The sequence below is a fragment of the Danio aesculapii genome, chromosome 9 (assembly GCF_903798145.1).
Source record: "Danio aesculapii chromosome 9, fDanAes4.1, whole genome shotgun sequence".
Lineage (NCBI taxonomy): Eukaryota > Metazoa > Chordata > Actinopteri > Cypriniformes > Danionidae > Danio > Danio aesculapii.
Genome location: NC_079443.1, coordinates 40,444,951 through 40,470,646, shown reverse-complemented (window position 1 = coordinate 40,470,646; position 25,696 = coordinate 40,444,951). Strand labels below are relative to the sequence as shown.

The window sequence follows — 25,696 nt, the reverse complement described above, 5'->3', positions numbered from 1 at the left end:
ATAAAACTTTTAGCAAAAATCTACTTATAACTTAGTTTTATTTATAATTTTAACCGTCTGTTGTGCATACATTTAATTTTTAAAGAAAAAAGAAAAAAATAGGAAAGATTTAATGTAAACAACTAGGGTCTGCTTGTTTTGCTACATTATTTAAAATATGTGGTAATAAAATAAGTAATTAAAGTAATTTTTTTCATAGGGCGAGTCATTTTATTTATTTATTTTCGTTATTTTCAATTAGTTAGCGTTTAGCCCTATATAAGTCTGAAATGTCATTCTTTATGGTCTTAAGAAGGTATAAACAAGTTTAAAATTTGACTTTGTGAAACCAGCAGACCCTGTGAACACGTCCTCATTTTTCTCAGAAAACATATTTCTAAAGGTACTCATTCGTTCATTCATTAATTTTCTTTTCGGCGTAGTCCCTTTATTAATCTGGGGTCGCCACAGCGGAATGAACCGCCAACTTATCCAGCACATGTTTTATGCAGCGGATGCCCTTCCATATACTGCATGTCTTTGGACAGTGGGGGAAACCGGAGCACCTGAAGGAAACTCACACGAATACAGGGAGAATATGCAAACTCCACACAGAAACGGCAATTGACCCAGCCGAGGCTCCAACCAGCGACCTTCTTGCTGTGAGGCGACAGCACTACCTACTGCGCCACCGCGGCGCCATATATATATATATATATATATATATATATATATATATATATATATATATATATATATATATATATATATATATATATATACACACACACACACAGTTGAAGTCAGAATTATTAAACCCCTTGAATAGCCCCCCTGTTTATTTTTTCCCCAATTTCTGTTTAACAAAGAGAAGATGTTTTATACCACATTTTTAAACATAATAGTATTAATAACCTGGAGGAAACCCACATGAACGCTGGGAGAACATGCAAACTCCACACAGAAACGCCAACTGACCCAGCCGAGGCTCAAACTAGCGACCTTCTTTCTAAAGGTACTGTTGACATAAGTTTTTCACCAAATGTTGGTAACAACCAAAAAACCTTATAGGCAAAGACAACTACATTAATTAATTTACAAATGAAGTTATGTGTAATAAAATGAAATGACACAAAAAGTATTGAACACATGAAGAAAGGGAGGTGTAGAAAGGCTATGCAAGCCCAGACAGCAGCTACTAATCGCAGTAGTTATTCAGAAACCCTCTGCCCTTCATCATTGTAAATTAATATTAGCTGCTACACTTCAACATCTACATTAGCAGGATGATGAAGATGAAACCCGGGTAAACATTTCAGCAAGACAATGATCCAAGACACAGTCAAGGAAACTCTCAAATTGTTTCAAAGAAAGAAAATCAAGCTGTAGAATGGTCCAGCCAATCACATTTAAGCTTCCGTCACCAAAAAAGTATTTTAAAGTATTAAATACATTTCAGTAGTGCAGTACTTTATCCTTGTGTCATCCCATTGTTATGGACATATACAACTAATATTTTTATTTATTTATTTATTTTTCAGATTTTTTGTTTTGTTTTATATTTATGTTTATGTTTGTATTGTTTGTGTGTTTTTTTTCCAAAATCTGGTTCAATTCCATGTCAACCTTTAGAAATATTCCCAAGAAAAAAATTGACGTCTTCAATACTTATTTCCCCCACTGTATTGTTTGGAGTTGTCTGTGTCTTTACTCATCATTCTTTACTTTTAATGTGCAGGCAGTAATAGATGGAAAGTTTATCTATTTATCATATGCATGTAGTTTTATAGTTTGTAGGTGTCTTTATCTCATCATAAACAACCTGGGTTAAAATTATTATTATTTTTTTTATTTTGGCATGGCACTGTCTATTCTGAAGTTTCAGATTCTGAGGTGCTTTTCTTGCAAGGTAAACTGGTAGTGTGTCTTTACCAGAAAATCCTCCAGGACCTAACACCTCACAAAATGAGTTGATTGTAAGCATCAAGCTCTTTCTGTTGGTTTTCACAGTTGTAATAAGTAAACAAAAAGGGTGTTGATCAGTGCAGTGAAGAAGTTAAATTCTAGATTGGTTTTGAATTCTCTCTTCATTTGCTGTGTGTTTGCGTCCTGCTCAAAGGGAAAGATGGATATCAGCTTTTGATTGATTTGAATGAGCTAAACAGTGAAATGTATTTTCTCCTTTGCCCAGAGCTAAAATAAGACAGCAAACAAACAGCATTCATTTCCACATTCTAAAGGAGTAGCATCTGCCATTTTAACACGGTAGCCTGGCCTCTGTGTGTTTAACTACGGCAATCATGGATGGACGCACTGTATTATTTTATGTATGGGTCAAAGATGAAAGAGGATTTCATGCATCATAACAATTAGTGTGATAAAGACCCCCATCCTCCCATCAACCCTCCCCTCCAACCCCCAACCCTGCTTTTTTTAAGTGCATTCGAGTTTGCTCTTTAATTCTCTGCTGAACAAGAAGTAATGACTATAATACATTGTTTATCGTGATTTACAAAAGACATTTGCTCAAATGTCAAGTCAATGTAATGATATTATGAATACTAAAAATCTGTCATTTTTAAAACAAAAATTATTGATGACTATAAAAAGTCAGGTCATCAGAGATGAGCATCCATGTGCAGTTTATTAAACAGAATGGTTGTACAAGCAAGGCTAACACAGGGACAGACGGGGCATGCAGGTGATTCAGAGAATGGTCAGTATAACAGGCGAATGGTCGAGGCAGGCTGCAAAACAACGTAAACAGTAAAACAAACAAGGGTCTAAAAACAAGACAAGGAAAATGCTATGAAATGCTCACTTACAGTTAACAAGACTAAGGAACAATGTGTCTGTTTGTGCTGTGTTTACAGTCCATCCCAAACAGCTTTAGCTGTGTGTGTTTACAATCAAGGGGAATCTGGGCCTGGTGTGTGGGTGAAGTGCATGATGGGAACTGTAGTTCATTAAAGTGGCAGTTTTCTCCGGCGATCTGCAAATGCTAGATTGCTGGTGATCGTGACAGTGACATAAAAAATTCTCTATTTAGGATCATAGCACATCCCTCAAAATATTAAATACTGCCATATTAAATCTTTATGATTTGCTACTAGAGTATTTGTCAGAAGAAGTAGTTAAATATTTTAAATAAAACAATGTTCTATGATCACCTGTTTTTGTATATATTTGAAAAAGCTTAAGTCAGAATAAGTGTGTTTTGTTTCTGTATGTTATTGTTTTTTTGATATATTATACATATATCTGGGGGACTGCAGTATATTCACTCATATTTTAGTAAGGTATTTGAAACATTATGTGAAACATTTTGGCATACACTGGCATGTAATGCTTTTGGTGTATATACAGTTACTTCTGTAAAATGAGTTTGTAGCAATCTTACTTTCATTTAATATGTTTTTTATCATCTTTTTTAAGAAGTACAATTAGAATGTAATTTAAAATGTTGGTACTTTGTCACCATGGTTCAAAGCACCAGGTTTTATCTATCATCACATATATTTCTATTATTATTTCAAATGTAACATTTACTGTAATCACTTATTTCTGTATATGCTATGATAGGTTGACATCAGCACACATGTTTTACTTTTTACACCAATGTTACACCGAATGAAAACGGAACATTTTCTACAATTTAGTTTTCACAGATGTTATTTAAATCATTTGTTTGCATGTAATGCTTTCTAAAATCACTTCTAGATTTCAATATGATGCACACACCAAAACAGGATGACTTGTCTTTGACCCATATGTTGGGTTTGCATTTATCATGAATGAGCACCAGGGATCCTCGTGCACCCTGTGATCGTCCCACATGACTCTTTTGCCTTTGCAGACCGGCCGGCTCTAAGCCCAAGCTGCTCACCAGGCCCTATGTGGTTGAGAAGCGGGAGGCGGGTTTGGAGAGGTATGGCATGGCCACAGACGCTTCACTGTCTCACACTGTCCCGTCTGATACTCGCTCGTCCCACGCACGTCACCCACTGCTCTCATATCTGTGCTGCTTTCTCTGTGTTTGTATGGATGTACAGTATACAGTGCTCTTCACTAATATAGGCAACCTTGATAAATATGAGAAAAGAAGGCTGTATATGTCCACCAAAGCATTTTTCCCCAGAAGTGCTCGCAGCTGAGCATTTTCAGAACAGCGCTCGCATTTGCAAAAACGCTTAGGTGGACATGCGCCTTTATTGTTTGACTTGTTAATGTTTTGCTCAAAATATTGACACAATACCTGAAGATATGTTTATTTGTGGTGATGCAAGGAAAGTTGGAATATAGTTCTGGAGATTTCTAATTCCAATTATCAAATACTATTGTTTCTTAAATATAAAAGATTTTTAAAGTAATTGTTTAAAAAAACTTGTATAAAATGTGTATACACTCTGTCACAAATCTTGCTGTGGGTATTGACGCATTATCATTATGATACATGGCACCGCCTTCAGGATACAATGTTTGAACCATTAGGATGGTCCTCTATAATAGTTTGGTAGCCCTTGGCAGTGATGTGCCCCATCTAGCTCGTGTATATATATATATATATAAAATCTAGTCCATCTAGCCCATATATATATAATCCTGTTACAGACTAATTTATAACAGTTTAATTTCACTTTGTAATTTCTTAATTATTGCCCTGAGGAAGGAAATGGGTTTGGTTGGTTTTGCCCATTGTGACAAATAAGTTTACTCTGTAATTGTACTTTACATTTTTCTCATATGGATTCATAGGGGTTCCATTAATTGTCTCACATCTATCTATCTATCTATCTATCTATCTATCTATCTATCTATCTATCTATCTATCTATCTATCTATCTATCTATCTATCTATCTATCTATCTATCTATCTATCTGTCTGTCTGTCTGTCTGTCTGTCTGTCTGTCTGTCTGTCTGTCTGTCTGTCTGTCTGTCTGTCTGTCTGTCTGTCTGTCTGTCTGTCTGTCTGTCTATATCTATCTATGTCGTTCTCAGGGAAAGCAGACTTCTGTTAATATTTTGAGCTACAAAGAAAAAAAAAGATCTTTTTTTGCTCATATTTATCAATGTTGCAATGTTGTTAGTGAGAGAACAGTATCTGTTGTATTGCAGGGTGATCTTAGAATTTGTCGACCTCTTCGGTCACACTCACTGTTTACTCCAGATCATTTACTCTGCCTTTCAGAAACACTGTGCTGTGTTTGAGCTCCGTCTTAAAGTTTTTGAAGGTGATAATGACAGGTTTTGTTGGGTGGCTTGTTGGAGGTAAATAGGAAGAAGAGCTCTGTGACTTTTATAGCTCTAGTGAAAACATTGCATTTGTCATGAAAAAGACATGAAATCACTAAAGCATGTCAGGGAATATTGGGGATATTATGATTTATGGTTAGTGAGTCTTTCTTTCTTTCTTTTTCCTTTTTTTCTTCCTTCCTTCCTTCCTTCCTTCTTTCCTCCCTTCTTTCACTTAGTACAGTAAAATGCCAAATAATAATTAAAAAAAATTATAAACAAATAAATAATAATATTATAATTTATGATAATTAATTAAGAATTAGTGATAACATTTTTACCAAATAAAGTGTCCCAAAAGCAATCTATTTTTTGGGCCATTCTGCCTGGAAAAAGAAAACTGGGTAATGACATAAGGCGCTCTATGTTAGCAACCTAGACGAAAAGTCTAAAGTGCATGGTGCAAGAGCATTAAAGGCGTGTCCGAATCCACTTTTGCTATTTTAAGGATGAAAAAATATGGTAAGTTCCCCGGCGCATGGTCTAACAGGGTTGTGCTTATTCCATTAATGAGCTATGGGTGTGTTTTGAGCATAACTTCATTAAACCTATCAGAGTCTCATGCATTTGCTATGTGCATGGCAACTTTGTAAGTGGAAAAACTGAACGCTTGACTAGTGACAAAACAGTTAAACAGACCAAATGCAGTACAAGGATAAAGAATGAGCCTCCTCCATTCTGCCTCTTTACTTTCTCTTTACTTTACTTCTACTGCTTTTCTTTTGTGGAGTATGGAAATAGTCACTTCACTCCACTGAAGACATTCATTAGCCTATACACTTAATTTTGTTTGTTAAGTGCAAAGATTTGTTTCAAAACTATTTTTAAATTCAGTTCTAATTTCCAGCAAACTAATAAATGAACAGTAATAACTATAGTTATATCCAAACACATGTCCTGTTCTTATGCCCCATATAGTGACGCATACATCTCAAAAACCCGACAGGAGGACAAATCTAAACTTGTTTTTATTAAAACAAACATAAATATGCATATAATAATTAAAACTAATAATAAAAACTTAATTCAAAAGTAAATTTTCATGAATAAACTGAAAAAAAAGTCCCCAGAGGTGAAGAAAGCATGGAGGCAGTGGTTTTTATATTTATGTAGAAAATAATAGTTTTGTAATATTTTAATCCTTTAATTTTTTTCATATGTAATGATATTTGCGTATTGCTGTACATCCTGTGTGTATTAAGAAATGTGTACGCATTTCAGGTGCACAACTAACACGCTCTGCACTGGACTTTAGACCTGTGTTCATCTGATCAATTCATCAGTCTATTTCAGTTCCTCAAAATAGCAATGCACCAACAATGCGCCTTAACACACCTCCTTTCTAGATCAGAATACCCATGAGTTTACAAAGCGGTGCAGATGGATTTATTATTTAAACAATGTGACACAAAATGGGAAAATTAGGGTTGCGTTGCTCTGAAAATAGCAACAAATTGCGCTATGTCTTGTGCCTTATTGAGCAAGGTGCATGATAGGGCCCAAGATGTTTTTCCACTTTTAACCTTTCATAAAATCACATTAATGATTTTTTGCAAAAAAAAAAAAATAATAATATTAATAACAAAAATAATATTTTTTATTAAAAAATAATTATTTTAAATTAGTGATTTAATGCAAATGTTATGTTTTGTATAGTTATTAAAAATGACAGTTGCAGTAGTTTGTAATTGGTAAAATGGGTTTGCAAAATAAATATGATCAGAATATTGACTTGCATAATAATTATGCATACTCTATACAGTTAAACAACTAAATTTATTTATTTATTTATTTATTTATTTATTTATTTATTTATTCATGCCAGTAAATCACAATTCTACAGTTATTTATGAATCTACATGGCATCTACATACAAACTCTCTTAGGTCATGGTAGCATTAATAAAGTATATTTAATGTTTGATTTTAAGTACATTTTGTTTGACAAGCCATTTTGTTCTGTACTGAGGCTCTATGTTTGATGTTTGACAATAAATCCATGTTCTAAAGCAAGTTGAGAAGAACTGAAAGAAAACACAGAGCGAACAAAGAGACATACAGTGGACACCAAACATGCAGACAACACAGAGTCTGTGAAGTCAACATTCATTTAAAAGCAGCAAGAGAAGTCCTTTAATGATAAGAGGGTCTTCTTAAAGCTCTCCTCACAATCCGCACAAAATGTCCTGTGCCTTTTAGATAAGGCATAATTAATTCTAATTTAATTGAACACCCATTTAGGAAGCACATGCCAATAACAATAAAAAATGTCTTCGCTGTGCATATTGTTTCTCTCTCGCTGAGCTTCTCCACTTGTCACTCCAATGGATGTCACTTTCTAAAATGTCACTGGCGTCTTCTGAGGAGTGATGGGATGGGGAGGCGACTGTGTTTGCCTGTATTGAACCATTTTGTGATCATTTGTTTCAGCCGTCCCTGGTTGATTTCCTCCTCATGGTGCTTTGAGGTGTCCCAGAATGTGCTTGATGAATTGTCACCTCGATAGGTGGTGAAAGCTGACTGTTTGCTTTTGGTCAATAGTAAGTGTGTTTGCCAGCTGTGGCAGGCGTCTGAGAAGTGTTGTAAACACCCGGCGGATGTGTTAGAATCCGCTGTTTCCTCCCTACAGCCTCACAGTGCCTCGGGCCTTGAATTCCCTGCGGTTGGAATTTCACAATCTAGCAGTTTGTATGTGCGTGTATGTGTGGTGGCTATTCTACCATCTCAGATTCAGCTTTTCCTCCGTCAGGTCTTCATAGTGTATGTATATATGAACAATGGATGTATATGGCTGTATATCACCACTGGTGGGAGGTGTGTGTTGAGCCTTAGTGTCCCACCAGTGACGTTATACAGCCATATCGCACTGCTACGAGTGTGATTTTGTGTTTATACAACAGTTTGACAGCATAATCGTGCATATAAAAAAGAAAATCAAACACAGAGAGTCTCAAAAATCCTTTTGTATGAGGAACTACTTTCATTCACATCTGCAGCTGACGGTCAGAACAGCAGAAACCGTTGTTTAAAAACACGTCACTTTAGAGCTAGTATTTGAATGATTCTCTAGCATAATATCTAAAGTGATGACAAAACAGGTGATTTTGCTGACATTTTAAAATTATTAGGCTGAACGGCATGAAATGCCATCAGTCTAGAGAGATTTCAGAGTATTTCTCTGTTGCAGTCGGGAGACCACAATAATTAACCTCAAAAAAGCAAAGCAAATAATTCCAGATTATGATGTAAATACAGCAGTACAACATACCAAAGAGAGAGAATGACTTAGCATATCACTTACCTGTTTTAAATGATTTGATAAGCTGTAGTTTGAAATACGAAAAGAAAATGCTGAGTTTTTCTCCTCTGAGGACTGATTATGTGCTCTTTGTCACCATCTTGTGACGCAAGCATCTTTGCTCTGCTCAGTGTGACAGGCTGATGGCCGCCGATGCACTGAGTCTCAGAAATTTGAATATTTACAATAGGCACTATTCTCATAAATAAATTGCATAGTTGCAATATAAACAACATTCTCACCCAAAACAGCCTCAAAAGTACATTCTGTTGTTCATCAGCTGCAATTCAACAAACTGCAGTGAGTTTATTAATTTGCTGTCACTCGATGTGGGCGGAGTATTACACAAGGGTGAAGAGGCTGTCCAAGTGCTGTTATTACAGACATATCGCACAGCTATCAGCCAATCAGATTCGAGAAACAGACAGAACTGTTGTATAAATGTTCACACTGATTTATTTCATGAGCACCAAATTAACAACTTAGAATTTGTAATGCTGATGTCTGAAACAATGCAACAGCTTTAGTTATTATTAGTTCCACAGATTTTTTTTATGTACAATCACTTTCTCTCTTCACAATATTACTTGACTTATTACCTGTGTGTGTGTGTGTGTGTGTGTGTGTGTGTGTGTGTGTGTGTGTTTGTGTGTGTGTGTGTGTTTGTGTTTGTGTGTGTTTGTGTTTGTGTGAGATGGCATTTACCATTTGTGATTCAGGTTTTCTTTATTCAGATCTTGAAATATAAAATGCACGAATTGACTTTAAAAGGCTAGTGGTTGAATTGTCAAAATTCTTGAAGAGGAATTCCTGGAAGTTATATTCATATCTGAACCATGAATGACATTATAATTTGCATTATTACACAGCCCTTGACTCTGATTGGCAAATCGCAACGTTCCATTGTGTGTTACTGTATTTATGGATAAAGTACATCCACGTTGTTAATGCAGAATAAACCCAGACAAGCTAATTGGCAGCATACAAGAGGTGAAGGGCTGTTGTGTAAGACCGAAGGGTTTTATTCTGTGAAAATAACATTTCGGTATGTATTTTATCCTGTTAATTATATGGTTACTTGCAACAAAGTATAAAATTTGACAATGAAGGACTGCCGCCTTACAAACAGGAAGGTCGCTGGTTCAAGCCCCGGCTGGGTCAGTTGGCATTTCTCTGTGAAGTTTGCATGCTCTCCCTGTGTTGGCATGGGTTTCCTCCGGGTGCTCTGCTTTCCCCCACAGTCCAAAGATATGCACTATAAGTGAATTGAATAAATTGGCCACAGTGTGTGAATGTGAGAGTGCATGGGTGTTTCCCAGTACTGGGTTGGGCATCTGCTGTGTAAAACATATAATGAATAAGTTGGCGGTTCGTTCCACTGTGGCGACCCCTGATAAATAAAGGGACTAAGCTGAAGGAAAATGAAACAAATTAATTATAGTATAACTATTATTAGACATGTCCAGATCCAATCACGTGATATGTATATATAATATATATATAATGTATATATATTCTCATTATTTTAACACAACTATAGTTATGTGTTGGCACAGAGTTAGACCTCTTTCTTGACTTCACACAGAAACAGCATTGTGTGCAGCATCACGTCACTTTGTTGCAGAGACACTATTGGTTAAATGCCGGCTAAGTAGAACATGGAAGCAGCTTGAAGCGGAAAGCTCCAGTATATCTGTGGTCTGGAGGTATTATAAAGTTGAGGACGACAACATTGCCCGAGCAAACTGTGAGATGTGTAAACTTGGGATTGCCTGCCGGGTATTTTAAGTTGAGGGGCTATTTGTTTTTATATATATTTACTGTTGTACTAAAGCCTAAAAATGAAGAATTTATATTATTTATTACTTGATTGTTCAAGCTGCCTCACAAAAGTGCTCTGTTTGTTAACTGTTAAAATAAGTTGAATTAAAAAAAAAAAGGAACATCCTGGATCTGTTTCTTCGCTCTTCTTAATTTTTTTGTATGTATTATAGAAGTATCGGATTGGGTTTCGATATCAGTGTATACTCAAAATGAAATGACTCAGACTCAAGGGCAATAAAACCTGATCGGGACATCTCTGACTATCATAATAGTTCATGTATTCTTTAATTAAATGCAATACTGACAGAAGTAAAAACAGCTGATGGAGCATACACTAACTTGCCCATAATTCAGTCACAAGATGACTCCAAACTGTCAAAAATATAAAGCTGACAGAAACGAAACTGACTGGTTAAAGCATGTACTAAACCATACTCTAATATGAATTCACAAGATGGCACCAAATAGTCAAGAACAGTTAAAAACAGCAGCGTGACAGACAAACAGATGCAAATGAATGTGGATGTAAGTGTGTATGGATTGGATGTTTGGAAGTTGTTTGGATTTAAATGTATTCAATGACGGTTAAGGTGATTTGATGTTCCTGGATAAGACTGCATGATTTAGCAGTAGTTATCTCGGAATAAAATACCTTGGAATGTCACGATTGGCCAGTCAGAATTGAGTATTCCAGACAACCCTGTAATAATCTCCAATAACAACTGGTAACACTAACAACACAAGCTGATGTGGGTCCTACGAATCATCTTAACCATTAGTGAATATGTTCACAGACACACACGCACGCACACACACATGCGCACACACACACACAGGTTTGTTCTCCTATATTAGTGAGGACATTGCATAGACTTTCATTGATTTTATACCAGGTTAATAGTGTTGATAATGTCTATGTTGATAGTGTCTTTGGCCTGACCCTACCCCTAAACCAAATAATCACAGAAAAAAGTGCCAATTATTAGATACTAATAAATGACTTTAATGTGGTCACTCACTGAAGCTAAGCAGGGCTGCACCCGGTCAGTACCTGGATAGGAGGCCGCATGGGAAAACTAGGTTGCTGTTGTAAGTGGTGTTAGTGAGACCAGCAGGGGGAGCTCAAACTGCAGGTTGTGTGGGTCCTAATGCCCCAGTATAGTGAAGGGAACTGTTACTGTGAAGTGAACACTGTCTTTCGGATGAGACGTTAAACCGAGGTCCTGACTGGTGGTGGATGAGGAGATTGCCCCCAATGTGTAAAGTGCTTTGAGTGTCCAGAAAAGTGCTTCACAGCCTATGACAGACAAACATCGAAACAAAACAAAAGGCTTTGAATGAGGTGCATAGAAAATAGCTAAAAAACAGTTTCATGGAAAAAACTGACAACTGTTAAATTTTTACTCTTAACAATACACTGTAAACCTTCAAGCAGCTTTAACTAATTATTATTTAGTAACTAGTTTCACAGACTCAATTTCTCCCTTCAAAATATTACTGGACTTACTACCAGTTTATATGTTTTCATGTGTGTGTGTATGTCTGTTTTTGTGTGTGATGGCTCTTTTTTTTACTGCCTATGATATAGAATTTTTTCACTCTTGAGATCTAAAGTGTACATAATGACCTACAATATCATGCCTGAAAATGTTGTTTTGACTTTAAAAGGCTAGTGATTGAAACGTCAACATCCTCGAGCAGGAATTCCTGGAAGAACGTTGAAAATTGATGTGTCGTTTTTTCCATCTGGAACTTAAATGCACTTATGGCCATTTTATGTCATTGCAGTGTGTTATGTAAGCTCATATTTCTCTCTGTTTCCTGTCCTTTTCTCTTTTACAGGGACGTGCGTGAGTTTGCGAATGGCTCGGTGTGTCTGGAGTGTGATGCGCAGTGTGAAGTGGCGGAGGATGATGCTCTTACCTGCACTGGACCTGTGAGTTTTATCTCATTTCTGCAAGACTTAAAAAAAAAAAAACGTATTTATAAATCTACATATGATAGCAACTTGTTTTGGTGCCCCCTAATAATTCACACAACATTTTGTTTTGTTTAGTTTGTTTTGTTTTGTTTTGTTTTGTTTTGTTTTGTTTTGTTTTGTTTTGTTTTGTTTTGTTTTGTTTTGTTTTGTTTTGTTTTGTTTTGTTTTGTTTTGTTTTGTTTTGGCTTTGTTTTGGCTTTGTTTTGTTTTGGCTTTGTTTTGTTTTGGCTTTGTTTTGCTTTGTTTTGGCTTTGTTTTGGCTTTGTTTTGTTTTGTTTTGGCTTTTTGTTTTGTTTTGGCTTTGTTTTGTTTTGGCTTTGTTTTGTTTTGGCTTTGTTTTGGCTTTGTTTTGGCTTTTGGTTTGGTTTGGTTGTTTTGTTTTGTTTTGTTTTGTTTTGTTTTGTTTTGTTTTGTTTTGTTTTGTTTTGTTTTGTTTTGTTTTGTTTTGTTTTGTTTTGTTTTGTTTTGTTTTGTTTTGTTTTGTTTTGTTTTGGCTTTGTTTTGTGTTTTGTTTTGGCTTTGTTTTGTGTTTTGGTTTTGGCTTTGTTTTGTTTTTTGGTGTTTTGTTTTGTTTTTTGGGTTGGTTTGGGTTTTGTTCGGCTGGTTCCTTTTTTTTTGGTTGTTTTGTTTTGAAAAATGAACGCTTTTATTCAACAAGGATATGTTAAAGTGATCAAAAGAAACTATATAGTAATTTAGTATACCACAAAATATTTCAAATAAATACTGTCCTTGTGAACTTTCTATTCATCAGCATATTTCATCCTGTATTATTATTATTATTTAAATTTTTTTTTTTTTTTACAAAATATCAGTTTTTACAAAAATATTAAGCAGCACAAGAAAATATATATGTTTTCATGGAATTTCAGCCTTGGTGAGCATAAAAGAGGCTAACTTTAAAAATGTGTGAAATATTACCATCAAACTTTTGAACAACAGTAAAAAAAGTAAAATGTTAAAAGTGCAAAGATAGCTGACATGTTGATGTATAATATGTTGAGTTGTAGCAGGAGGAGTAATCAAATCAATCAGTCTAATCAAAAGTTTTTTCCTTTTTTTTCCTTTTTTTTCACATAACACTGCATCTCAGACCTGCTTCTGGTTACCACCCTCAATATGCTTGTAATAGTGATTAACAGATAGAGAGTGTCTCTGATTGGCTGGTTTTCTTTCTGATTCTTACTTTGCACTTGGCTGTTTCTGTAGGGCAATTGACAGACCATTTTTATTTATTATTGCCAGCTGCATTTTAACTATAAAAAAACCACACCGCTGTATTTGTTGTTCTGGTGGCAAATAAATTATGAAGCTGATTTTCTCTTGAATATTTTAGCCAAATAGACCATGCCATTCACCTCATGCATCATATTCAGGACTCTCCAGTAATTTAACCTCACAAAATTATAATTAGTGTTTTTATACTTTAATTCTGATATAGAGGTGTAAGAAAAATATAAATATTTTTAAGCCAGGAAAGTCTGCATATAGTTTGAGCAAACTTTGAGTTTTCAAGCTCAAGAAGGCGAGTTGGTTGTAATCAGGTTTTGTCGCCATGGTAATTTAAGGCTTTGCTTCTTTCAAATGAACATGACTCTAACTAATCATTATTATATTGAGCTGATATTTTGGGGGGGATTTGGCCCTTGGTAATTGATCATTTTAAATTCTGAGTGTATATATTTCTTTTATTTCAGTGTAATCTCTTTCGATATCTATTAGCTTAAAGCACAACCAGAGCTGAACGGCAGACACCAGCTTCGATTGGCTTGGTCCAATGATTAATTGAATCCCTTGTTGAAGTGTACTTTTGTTGCCGTGGGATTGATTTTGCTTCTTGTTAATTTAGTGAGAAAGTAGATTAAGTTGGCTGATCTTGGCAAGTGTTTACGGAGAGTCCTGCCCCATAGGAGACACCTGAGAGTGGGATGAATAAGCTGTTTGGATGTCCATGAAGCCGATCGGGTTAGAGACATTAGCACAGATGGGCTTTGCGCTCAGCTCTGCCCCTTTTTCAAAATAGCCTCCAGCACTTTGGTTTAAATTGATGACTACATGACAAGGTGCATGTGTGCGTGTGTATGCGCGTGTGTGTGTTTCTGAAAGAGGATTTAGCCGATGTGTCGCTAATGCTCGAGGCCTCGGGCTGTTGTCTGCTTGAGTCAAACAGAAAGGTCTCGCAAATGACACGATCACGAGTCCTCCGAGACCCATAACCACACAAACATTGACTGAAACAAACTCTCTGAAACTCTGTACATGTCCTGACTTTTATTTTTATTTTATTTTTATGTTAGACTACAAGTGTTCTCTCTTTCCATGTGGATTTTGCTTGATCCCAGCCTGTTATCTGTTCATTCTGTGAAGAGGTTTATTAAAAAAATTATAATAATGACACTATTAAATCAACACTAGCTAACTACATGTGCATGCATAGTACTAAGACAAGTCTCCTCTGCTCACCAAGGCTACATTTCCAATTATATTTGGTAATACTTTAAAATGTTGTATTACATTTAGAGTAATTATGTGAATATTTAAAACATTTAAATTACTTGAATGATCTGTGACTGAATTTTCAGCAGCCACAATTTTGGTATAGATTGTGAAACATTTTAATTATTTTAGAATTATTTGATGAATAACAATACTTTAGTTTTATTATTGTTTTGTACACATAAAACACTTTGGTTAAACCTGATTTAATCGTGGACATGGTTCAATTCAATTCATCTTTATTTCTATAGCACTTTTACGATGTAGATTGTGTCAAAGCAGCTTAAGAAGTTGAGAAGTTCTAGTAAATGAAACTGCTTTAGTCCAGGTTCCATGTGATTACACCACATTATCTTAACAGCATTGTACGATGCCAAACTGGCTCAAAATATCTGTGTTCATTTAATTCAGGGGTCACCAAACTCATTCCTGGAGGGCCGGTGTCCTGCAGATTTTAGCTCCAACCCTAATCAAACACACCTGAACAAGCTAATCAAGGTCTTACTAGATATACTTAAAACACCCAGGCAGGTGTGTTGAGGAAAGTTGGAGCTAAACCCTGCGGGGACACCGGCCCTCCAGGACCGAGATTGGTGACCCCTGATTTAATTAATTCAAGTTAAATATATTTTTTTAATCATGTTTAATTAATGTCATCTGTTCATGTTAAATTAACACAAATATTTTGAGCTGGTTTAACATCATCCAATGTTGTTAAGATAATGTGGTGAAATCACATGGAACAATTTTGTCCATGATTGATTCATGTCTAAAGTGCTATTTTTGATTTGATTTGATATTTTTGAAGTGCTATACGTGCATTTATTTTACTTTTAAATTAATTTATAAATAAAAGCATTAAAAAGCATACACTGCAAAAAAAAATTTTTTATATATATATTGGTTGAATTTAAAGAAACAAATTAAATAATTAAATAACATAATATTCAGCTTATTTTTTTTAATTCAGCTGAAATAAATTGTTTACTTTTACTTACTTTAAAAAATGTAGTAAATCCAAGAAATCATCTTTGAATCTTTTTTCAATGTGCTACTGACTGTCTTTTTTTCTTTTTAGTATATAATAACTTCCAGCAAACACTAAAAAATGAACATTTTGCTGCTTGTTCGAACTACTTATCTAAGATGAGTTGAAACATCACAACTCTTTCGTTTTTTTTAACTTTTTTTGTTCAATCCATTTAAATGTGTAAATAACGATTAAGTTAACTTATGGTGTTTTCACACCTACCTTTTTTAGTTCGGTTGAATCGCACCAGAGTTCACTTTCCCTCTTAATGCGGTTCATTTGGGCAGGTGTGAATGTAGCAACCGCACTCAAGTGCGCACTAAAAGCAGACCAAAAAAATGTACTGAGACCTCCTTAAAGAGGTGGTCTCTGTACACTTTCAAATGAACCCTGGAGCGGTTTGTTTGTGGTGAGAACATGATCCGAACTAAAACAGACCCAACTGCAAAAAGTACTGTGCCTTTTTGGACTTTTTGGACTAATCCAGCTGCCGTAGTCCGATGTGCTGTCCCATCTTATGAGGTGTGGCGGAAAAATATTTGTTACTTTACCAACAGTTTTAAACAGAGAGAGAGAGGGGAAAAACATTACCTAATGGATTGTTGATAATATTTCTGGAAGATGACCATGTCGCTGTTTAGCTAAATTAATTCAAACTTCCTCCAGAAGTGATTTGCAATGCACCTTTGCTTTTTGCAATGCATTAAAACATTGTTTTCCAGCTGCAGCTGCGCTTCATTCTCTAAATGTATAGTTTGTCTAAAGTGATGTATACAAACTATATAGCATACTATGACCAGGGATACAATCAGCCACCTCAGTCGTCCCTCCATAGTAAAAAGCGGCATTTTGTGTCTGCCGGTTTGATTACTTGCAGGAGTTCCCTTGGCATTTTCCCACATGTTAATTCTTACCAATTGAAAAGCAGTTTAGGAAACGCATTCAACAACATCTGGCCAATGAATGATGTGGAATTTGTCGCATGACTGCATTTTGTTTCTTTTCAACTGGTTCGGACCAAAGCAATCAGTGTGGTGTGAAAAGGACCTAAAAACGGCATAAAAATGCTACAATGTATCCTTTGTTGCCTTTGGTCAGAACCAAATGATTCGAACCACAGATGTGAAGCACCCTTAATCGATTCGTGTTGGGACAACATGAAGGAATTTTGTGGAACTACGAATTTTTTACAGTGATTGAAAACATTAACAATATATATATTTATTATATATGTTGTTAACCTAATCCTAATTTTCAATTAAAAAGCTCCCATAATTAAAAAAAAAAAAACTGTACAATACCATCCTGACAAATTGTTGTTTTGGTGGAGAATGTATTTACATGTCCTTAAATTGTTAATAATAAATAAATAAATAAATAAATAAATAAATAATAGAATTAAATACACACATTTGTATATTTTACAGGCCTAAAATAGACCACTAGAGACAATATACAAAAACAGAGCCACTAAATTGTTTTCCAATAAGGACAGATGCGCAAACACACCCGTAAGCCTTTCATGTGTAGGCTAGGCTTAGCTAAGCAGTTAAAATGTTTGTTGTTATTAGCACAGATTAACTGCTGAGTGGTCTAACCTACCTGTGAAACAATCAGCAACATCTGCCTCACAAAGGCATAATTAAGCAACACTAACAAACAGTGTTTTGTGCGTGGAGAGGAAATGGAGATTTGTGTTCAGCAGGTGTCTGGAGAAGCGGCACAATTAACAGAGACGGCGATTATGCTTTCTAGTCAACCTAGCATCTGAGGATTTTTACATCTACCTTTATCTCTATGCAAAAATATACACACAATGTTGACAGTCAGAATAAAATTGACATGCTGGGCCATCACATTTTCTCTCTCTCTCTCTCTCTCTCTCTCTCTCTCTCTCGCTCTCTCTCTCTCTCTCTCTCTCTCTCTCTCTCTCTCTCTCTCTCTCTCTCTCTCTCTCTCTCTCTCTCTCTCTCTCTCTTACTTACCAAGCCAAAAAAAGTAAGCTTTTCAGAGTTAATATAATACAATTAGGCACATTAAGCGTTTAATTGATGCTTCATGTGCTCAGAGAATGATGGGAAATGTAGTTTGGTTGCCAAGCCTGTCATCTCATAAAGCAGCTGTATGAGTTGTATTTCCTGGCAAGCTTTCTAGTAGCACGCGGCGCATGCAAACTAAACTATACAGTCAACATTCGCAATTAAAACATAATTATGACCAAAAATAATTTGCTTCCACCAGGATTCTTTAATTAACATGCCTCCAAACTAAATGAATATCTAGAGTTTCCCGATGGTAATTACGATGTTCTGGTTGACGTTCATCCACAGTGTTCTTGTAACTGTGATCATTTGATAAGACTTGAAGGTAGAATAAATGCATCAGGTTTATTAATATCTAAAATGAATAATGTAATGATGAATGGAGCAGCAGGGTTGTCATTGGAGGTTTGTCGTAGTTATTGCTGTTTACTGTTTGGTGATTTATTTATTTTTCTGCTTTTTTGGATGAGAAATGGGGTGGATGAGAAATGATAGACATATTTCACTCAAAACTGAAAGTGTCATGATTCTCTTGTTTGGTCGAATATGAATACATTTCCTTTAACCAAAACTAAATATAAATGATTTAATAAACACACTATCGTTCAAAAGTGTGGGTTCAGTCAGATGATTATTTGTTTGTTTGTTTATTCATTTATCTATTTATTTATATATCTATGAAATCAGTTTTTCTATTATATTTTCTATTTCTATAAGTATTTTCTATTATAATGTTATTTAAAATAAAATAATGTAACTTAAAATTAAATTAAATTAAATTAAATTAAATTAAATTAAATTAAATTAAATTAAATTAAATTAAATTAAATTAAATTAAATTAAATTAAATTAAATTAAATTAAATTAAATTAAATACTTTCAAGTACTGGTTGGAAAATGAAAATTACATACAGTACATATGTAATGTAATGTGTATTTATATAGCACATTTATCGTGTATGGCCACACACCAAAATAGCTTCACAATCTCTCCACACTCTCCACACCACCATCAGTGTGCAGCATCCACTTGGATGATGCGATGGCAGCCACAGTACAATGGGGCCAGTTCGCTCACCACACACCAGCTATAGGGGGAGTGGAAAGACAGTGATAGAGCCAATTCGGTGGATGGGGATGATTGGGAGGCCTTGATCAATAAGAGCCGATGAAGAGAATTTGGCCAGCACACTGGGGTTACACCCCTACTTTTTACAAGAAGTGCCATGGGATTTTTAATGACCACAGAGAATCAGGACCTTGGTTTTATGACTCTTCCGAAAAAATCTTTGATGATATTACTTTTAACGTAATAGAGTTTAAAAAAATACATTTACTGTCAGTATAATCTGCATACTTACATACTTTAATAAATGTGCTACTCATTGGTGCGAATTATACATTAACAATCAGGGGGGTCAACTCTTTCGGTATCGTTAGTGTAATACAAGCTTCAGTTAATCAAATGTGTGTATTTATTTCAATTACATCTAATTTAATAATAATTAAGTTTTCAGTGTTTTAAGGGATATTTAGTGTATTCTGAACTACAGTATACTTTGATTTGCTATTCAGAAGTTACTGTAGGTTAAACTATACAAACTTTGCAGCTAATTTTACTTTACTTTTAGGCTGTATGTAAAAACAAATAGCTATTTTGCAAGAACAGTGTCTTTTGAACACTTACAGTGTCTATCGGTGATTATAGATCTGCCGGTTTCCGACTTTTGAATGATTATTTTCTCTCGCATAAACATGTGTCAAGTGTTTTAACCCTATTGCATTGTCTACAAAAGACTTACTTAGAACCAAATAACAAATTCTAGATGACTCATTTACTGAATAACGAAGCACCACCTAAATGTAATTACTGCCAAGTAATTACTTTACCATGAAATATATTTTGTTGGAATGTGGAAGTTTTAATACCATTAGACAAGATTTTTATAAGGAGAGTACATTGATGGACATGTTTAAAAAAGTACCACCAGGAAGAATTTTTAGTTTTAAGTTATTTATCAAAAATTGAACAAACAAAAAATTCTTTATTTATTTCTGTCTATCGATTTGTCTATGTAACTTTTTATTGTAATACAAATTTGTTTTTATCATCTAATATGCTTAATGTATATCAGTTTTGCCATTAAATAGCCATTAGTTGTTGATGTGGCAATAAATAAATAAATTTTCTCTCGTATAGACTGATTGGCTCAATTTTGCACTCACAATGGTATAAACTGATATAGGGGTGGTCAAATGTATATTTATATTATATATTATTTTAATTATAAATATTATTATTTAAGATACAGATCAGAGCAAACTATCACTATTTAAAGGACTGACACCCCCCCCCCCATACATGTTGTTCTTACGTCCTTCAGGGGGGTTATTAATTGGGGGGTGTTGGGATATTTAATAAATTCCTTGCGTATACAATAAAAAAGATCAGCAGAGCGTTTTCTTCAATGTCAAGAATATTAGTCATTTATTAGATACAAATTAACGCAGCTGATATTAACAGGTAGAGTTTAGTGGAATTCGTGACTTGTTAATCGTTCTCCAGTCCTCCATTGGCCGCACCCATACATACGTCCTCTTTTCTTTTTTCTTTTTTTTACAAATTCTCTGCACAAAATTACAAGCATAAAGCTTCTTAACACATGTTTTGTGTTCAGTTTCAACCCATCTCTGCTCACATGAAGTTTAGCTGCAGAGCTCAAATTAATTTTAGACAATCAGGCCTTTGCATTTCTTCATCTACTACTACTACTGCATTACTTCATCTACTTCATCAGCTTCATCTACTTCTGCAAAAATGCTTCATTAGTATGCAAGGCATATCACACTCAAGAGAAGAAGTTTAGTTAATTTATCACCTTTGAGCAATATAAACACAATTGTTTAATGAAAAGAAAAAGATAAAAAATTATGCAAAATATATTCCTTTTTCCTAACAGGGGTCAATCCCCTACAAACCCCACCTGCTATTCGCAATTTGGTTATGTTAATAATTGCATTACCTAACGTTAACTAAGAGGAAAATACTCTAGAAAATGACTAAAACTTGACTTACAAATTATTTTTAAAAAAAAAACTACCAGAAATAACACTTGTGCTTACTTTAAAAACAAATGTTTGGTAACATCACACTTTTAAACTTAGATTTTTGAATGCATCTTTATAGAACATAAGTATTACAGATCTTACTGACCCCCAAATTTTGTTGCAATAATATTTCCCTTTATAATATCAATACAAACTGTAGGTCGCCGGGCCCGAGAGGCGTGTGTTTGCGTGCTGCCAGTCTCCCACGGCCGCGTCTGTCTGCCGTCTGCCGCTTTATTGCATCAGAGGCGGTTTACAGCGTGAAATGAAGAGCAGCTGTAATTGCTGCAAGGCATTTATTCATCTCTCACAAGAGATTCACTCATAAAGAAGCGCACATCAGCCTCGCTCTCAATGAGCACCGACAGATACACTCGCATACAGATGCTCTTCAAGGTTACCGCATGCGTTTTCTTCTCCTAATAGAACAATACACAGTATCTCTTCCTATTGTCCAGGCAGTGTTATTTGTCTTTCTGCTTGATGAGCTGCTCGGGTGACTCTAAGGGTGCTCATATTGATATCCAAGCTAACAATTCCCCCTCTCCGGCCTCCTCTCTCCATATTACTGCTATAAATCCAGTGCTGGCTGATTGTTATGGTCATTGTGTGTGCGGTGAGGGATGGTTATTATCCGTAGTTGCTGGTATTTTATGTGTCTCTTTTCTCCTCTGTCTCTCTCGCTCAGGGTCCTGATCACTGTGTTAAATGTCGTCACTTTAAAGATGGACCCAACTGTGTGGAGAAATGCCCTGATGGTCTACAGGGAGCGAGCAGCTTCATCTTCAAATACGCTGAGGCCAACAATGAGTGTCACCCCTGCCATGTCAACTGCACCCAGGGGTATGGATGGCTTTGTTAAATGTTTGCAATTTGTGTGTGTGAGTGTGTGTGTTGGGGAAATACAGTTCTGTGCAAAAGATTTAGGCCACCGTTATGCTGGTTGTTTTGGTGATGGTATATTATTACTCATTCTTTTACTAATTGGAATCCAACGGAAAGTCTACTTCCCACCCTGCAAATCAGCGTTCAAAGCCATGCATCCTGAAAACATGAATTAAACTGGACAACACCACTACAATACATTACTTAAAGTCTTTTTTTTATATTGTGACATACATCCAATTGAAATAGTCCTGAAATGAGAAAAAAAAGTAGGGCATTGCATGATTTTGTCCTATAGGAACTGATTGGATCATTGGAAGATGGCATTACTAACACAATGAAGGAAGATTGATGAATGGATAAATGCAGGAGAGAAACGAGACACGCCCTGATATCCTCTCCCGAAAAGCATTCCATGTGACCAGAAGTGAAGTAAAATCATCTCGAGGGGGAGGAAAGGTTATAGTATTTGATAAATAGTTGAGGGCAAATTAATGTTTACAAAATAATGATCAGACGTGAAGAAAAGTCATTTCCAGGGAGGGAAGGACGGTTGTGGTATTTGATTCAATGATTACGAGGGCAAATGAATGTTTACAAAATAACGAAGAGCACAGATACATCATTTATAACAAGCACTACTATATAAATAAAAATATAAGAGCAAAATTTAACTGAGAAAACAGAGAAAAAACTTTGTAGCACAGTTAGTAATTGCCATGCCAAACTTAAAAAAGAAGGTAGGTTGTTGATGTTTGCCCACCATTCTCTGTCTTAACCGTAAACATGGTGCACAGAGATATGCAATTACATATTTTGGTACTGTAGGAGTCTATAGCAGGGGTTCTCAAACTTTTCAGCCTGCGACCCCCAAAATAACAATGCCAGTGACTCGCGACCCCACATTCCTCAGAGGTGGTTATAAATATACAAATCTTGCACACACAACAATAGGCCTATATAAACACGAGCATATTGACAACACAAAAAAGTGCAACAGTCTAACAAGCATGTCATTTGTAATAGTCATTTATGAATTTGTTTAATTTAATATTATGTATTCAAAAAGGTGGAAAAACCAAAGCTCCAAAAATGCCAATTTATTAAATTAAAAAGGCTGAAACAAGGCGTTAATGCCTCCACACCTTGTATCATTTTTGGAGCTTTGGTGTTGCCGCCTTTTTAAATATATATTTTTGCACTTTTTGCTGTTTGGTTGAGCACCCATTTAAAGTGATGTTCATGCTTTTGTGAATTTTTTATTTAATATTAACCTCATCTAATGAGACTGCTGGACACAATGTTTACAGCACAAGTCTACAGCACAAGTCTATTCTTGGTTTGATTTTGGAGACCACCAATCAGAGATCATCCTCATTTTCAGTTGTCTCCTGTATTTATTTTTAATGTATTTGATTGCCATAAAAGTCTCAGGAAGTTTAACCTGGAGCTATAAAATCAATCTGCTGCAGCTGACGCTATTGCTGTGTTGTTAATCTAACGTACACAACAATTCTCTGAAAATTAATTAAAAGGCTGATGGCTTTTTATTTGCATGTTGTTGCTTTTTTAATGTAACTTTAACTACTGTTTTATCTTCTGCCATGGATTTTACCATTTTACAATGGATAAAATATGGTAATTCTAATAGTTTAATAAAGTTTATTTGACTTTTGGAAATCACCAAGTGTCCCCCTGTCATTGTCCCGTGACCCTTAAGTGGTCCCGACCCACACTTTGAGATCCACTGGTCTATAGTACTGTTAGGACCAAACATTTTGATTGGACAAAAACGTCTTGGTACTACAGCTTTTACCAAAAATTAAAATTCATACAAATACTTTTGGACCACTTAATTCATAGCAGGATGTGAAGAGACATTCAACCATCATAACAAAAATAGTTTCTGAAGACCTATTGCACCTTTAATTTAAGACACATGAAAGACAGAGTTGGAGAGAAATCAAAGAATGAGTGTTTGTAACCTTCAGTTAAAATTGCAGACATTTTGTATGTTTTTCTGCCTGTGGTTTTATTGTCTGAATTGGGATGAATTTAATAGGATTGTTCTGAAAAGTGCAGACATCTAGCCACTCCTTCAAGAAAGCACCTCATTTATTCTTCAGAATGCTAATGATCCCAAACACAAAATACAACTGACAAAATACATCTGCCGCCATTTTTATATCGAATTTAAAGGGGACTGAGGCGATTATTTAGTAGTGTATAAGTAATCGCAAAGGTGTTAGGGGGGCTGAATGGAAATATAGGAGGGCTAAAGCGATGCTCATGCTGTTTTATAATTTTACTTGAACGTTTCAACGAGACTTCATTCAGCTGATTTGTTGTGATCTTCGAAAAACTCAAATACTCAATAGACAAAAATTAGGGAAGTTTAATCACCAAAACAAGTGAGTATACCGAGAGTATGGTCCTCAGAAGTCGTAATACCCAAACAGCTCATGGAAAAAAGTAGGCATACTGAGTATACGTGCGTATAGCAAGGACTACACCACTGGTTTGCTCCACCTATCTATCTTCATATGTACAACTTTTCTCAAGTGGTCAGTTTGCTCTGTAGCTCACTTTGTGCAGTGTTGTACTTGTGATGCAGAGTGCTCATGTTCAAGTCTGGTGAAAGAGAATTCAACAAAAGAGAAAAAAGCAATGTAAAATTAAGGTAAAGTTATGTTGTTGCAATGCAAATTTTTCTTACTTTTGCTTTTGAAAATGTTAGTGGTTTGGTTTAGGGAATGGTTTAGTTCAGTGGTTCACTTGGATATCTGTATGACAAGCGCCGCCTCCTCATGGAAATGTAAAAGAAAGACATGGATCTAAAATGTACAACACAATGCACATGAAGCAATGGATTTCATACCTTCATAACAGTGCGCCTAGTAGATTTGCCATCTGAAATGTCCAACAAAACATACTTAAAGGGTCTTATTTCACATTCCACAAAAATATATGCTCAAGCACATTTTTCAATGAGTCTGGGTTGAAATCTGTTCAAGTTGTGCTTGGTGCTAAGGGAGGTTACAGTAAATACTGACTTTTGGTTGAAAAAGTAAGTAGGTTCTGAATATTGTGTACTTTTTTACTGTGTATAGTAACACTTTGTGTACGTTTAAGCCTCTAAATACATACAGAAGACCTAAAAGACTGAAAATTAAATAGGGATAAATATATACTGTACAATACTAAAAGCTCATGGTAGGCTAGGACTATTGCACAGTACTGTATATCTGTCTGACTACTTTGTGTGCTTGTTTGCCACGTCAGTTTTAGCCTCAGGAAGTTTGGAGAGCCTATTTGTCAAGGCGCTGACCCTTTTTAGAGCACTTGTGTCCTCGAAGCTGGCTGTGCATAAAGCATCATTAATTTTAGAGGAAGGAGTTTGCCCTTGCTACGTCTCTGCCATCTAACTTTAAGTCTAAACGATAACCATCATGCTCTCTGAATTTATCCAGCTGGGCACCTGCAACTTAACCTCGGGCCCCTTGGGGTTACAAGAGAGACGGTTCAAATTTGCTGAAGAAAAAAAAAACATTACCCGCTCAAGGAATCTTGGATTCACTTTTCTTCCGCTCGTGTCACTTGAAAGCCTTCAACTGCTGACTGTCGTATCTGCGATTACTGTCAACCAGGGACGATTAGTGGTGTTGAGTTTTGACACATTAGCGGTTAGCTGACAAATCGACAGGGATGTGAGCATCAGGGTTGAAGGGCAAGAACTCAGACATCAAGGGGAAGACAGAAAA

The 25,696-nt window shown here is 35.5% G+C and overlaps 1 protein-coding gene across 1 annotated transcript in view; it reads left to right on the top strand.

Annotated features, from left to right (window-relative positions):
- The window catches only part of LOC130235225 (receptor tyrosine-protein kinase erbB-4-like), a 614,645-nt gene that overhangs the window by 474,600 nt on the left and 114,349 nt on the right, over window positions 1-25,696 (top strand). Inside the window, exons 14-15 of the mRNA XM_056465705.1 lie at window positions 12,236-12,329; window positions 21,739-21,893. Coding sequence (XP_056321680.1) covers window positions 12,236-12,329; window positions 21,739-21,893 — 249 coding nt within the window. The remainder of the gene's footprint in view (window positions 1-12,235; window positions 12,330-21,738; window positions 21,894-25,696) is intronic.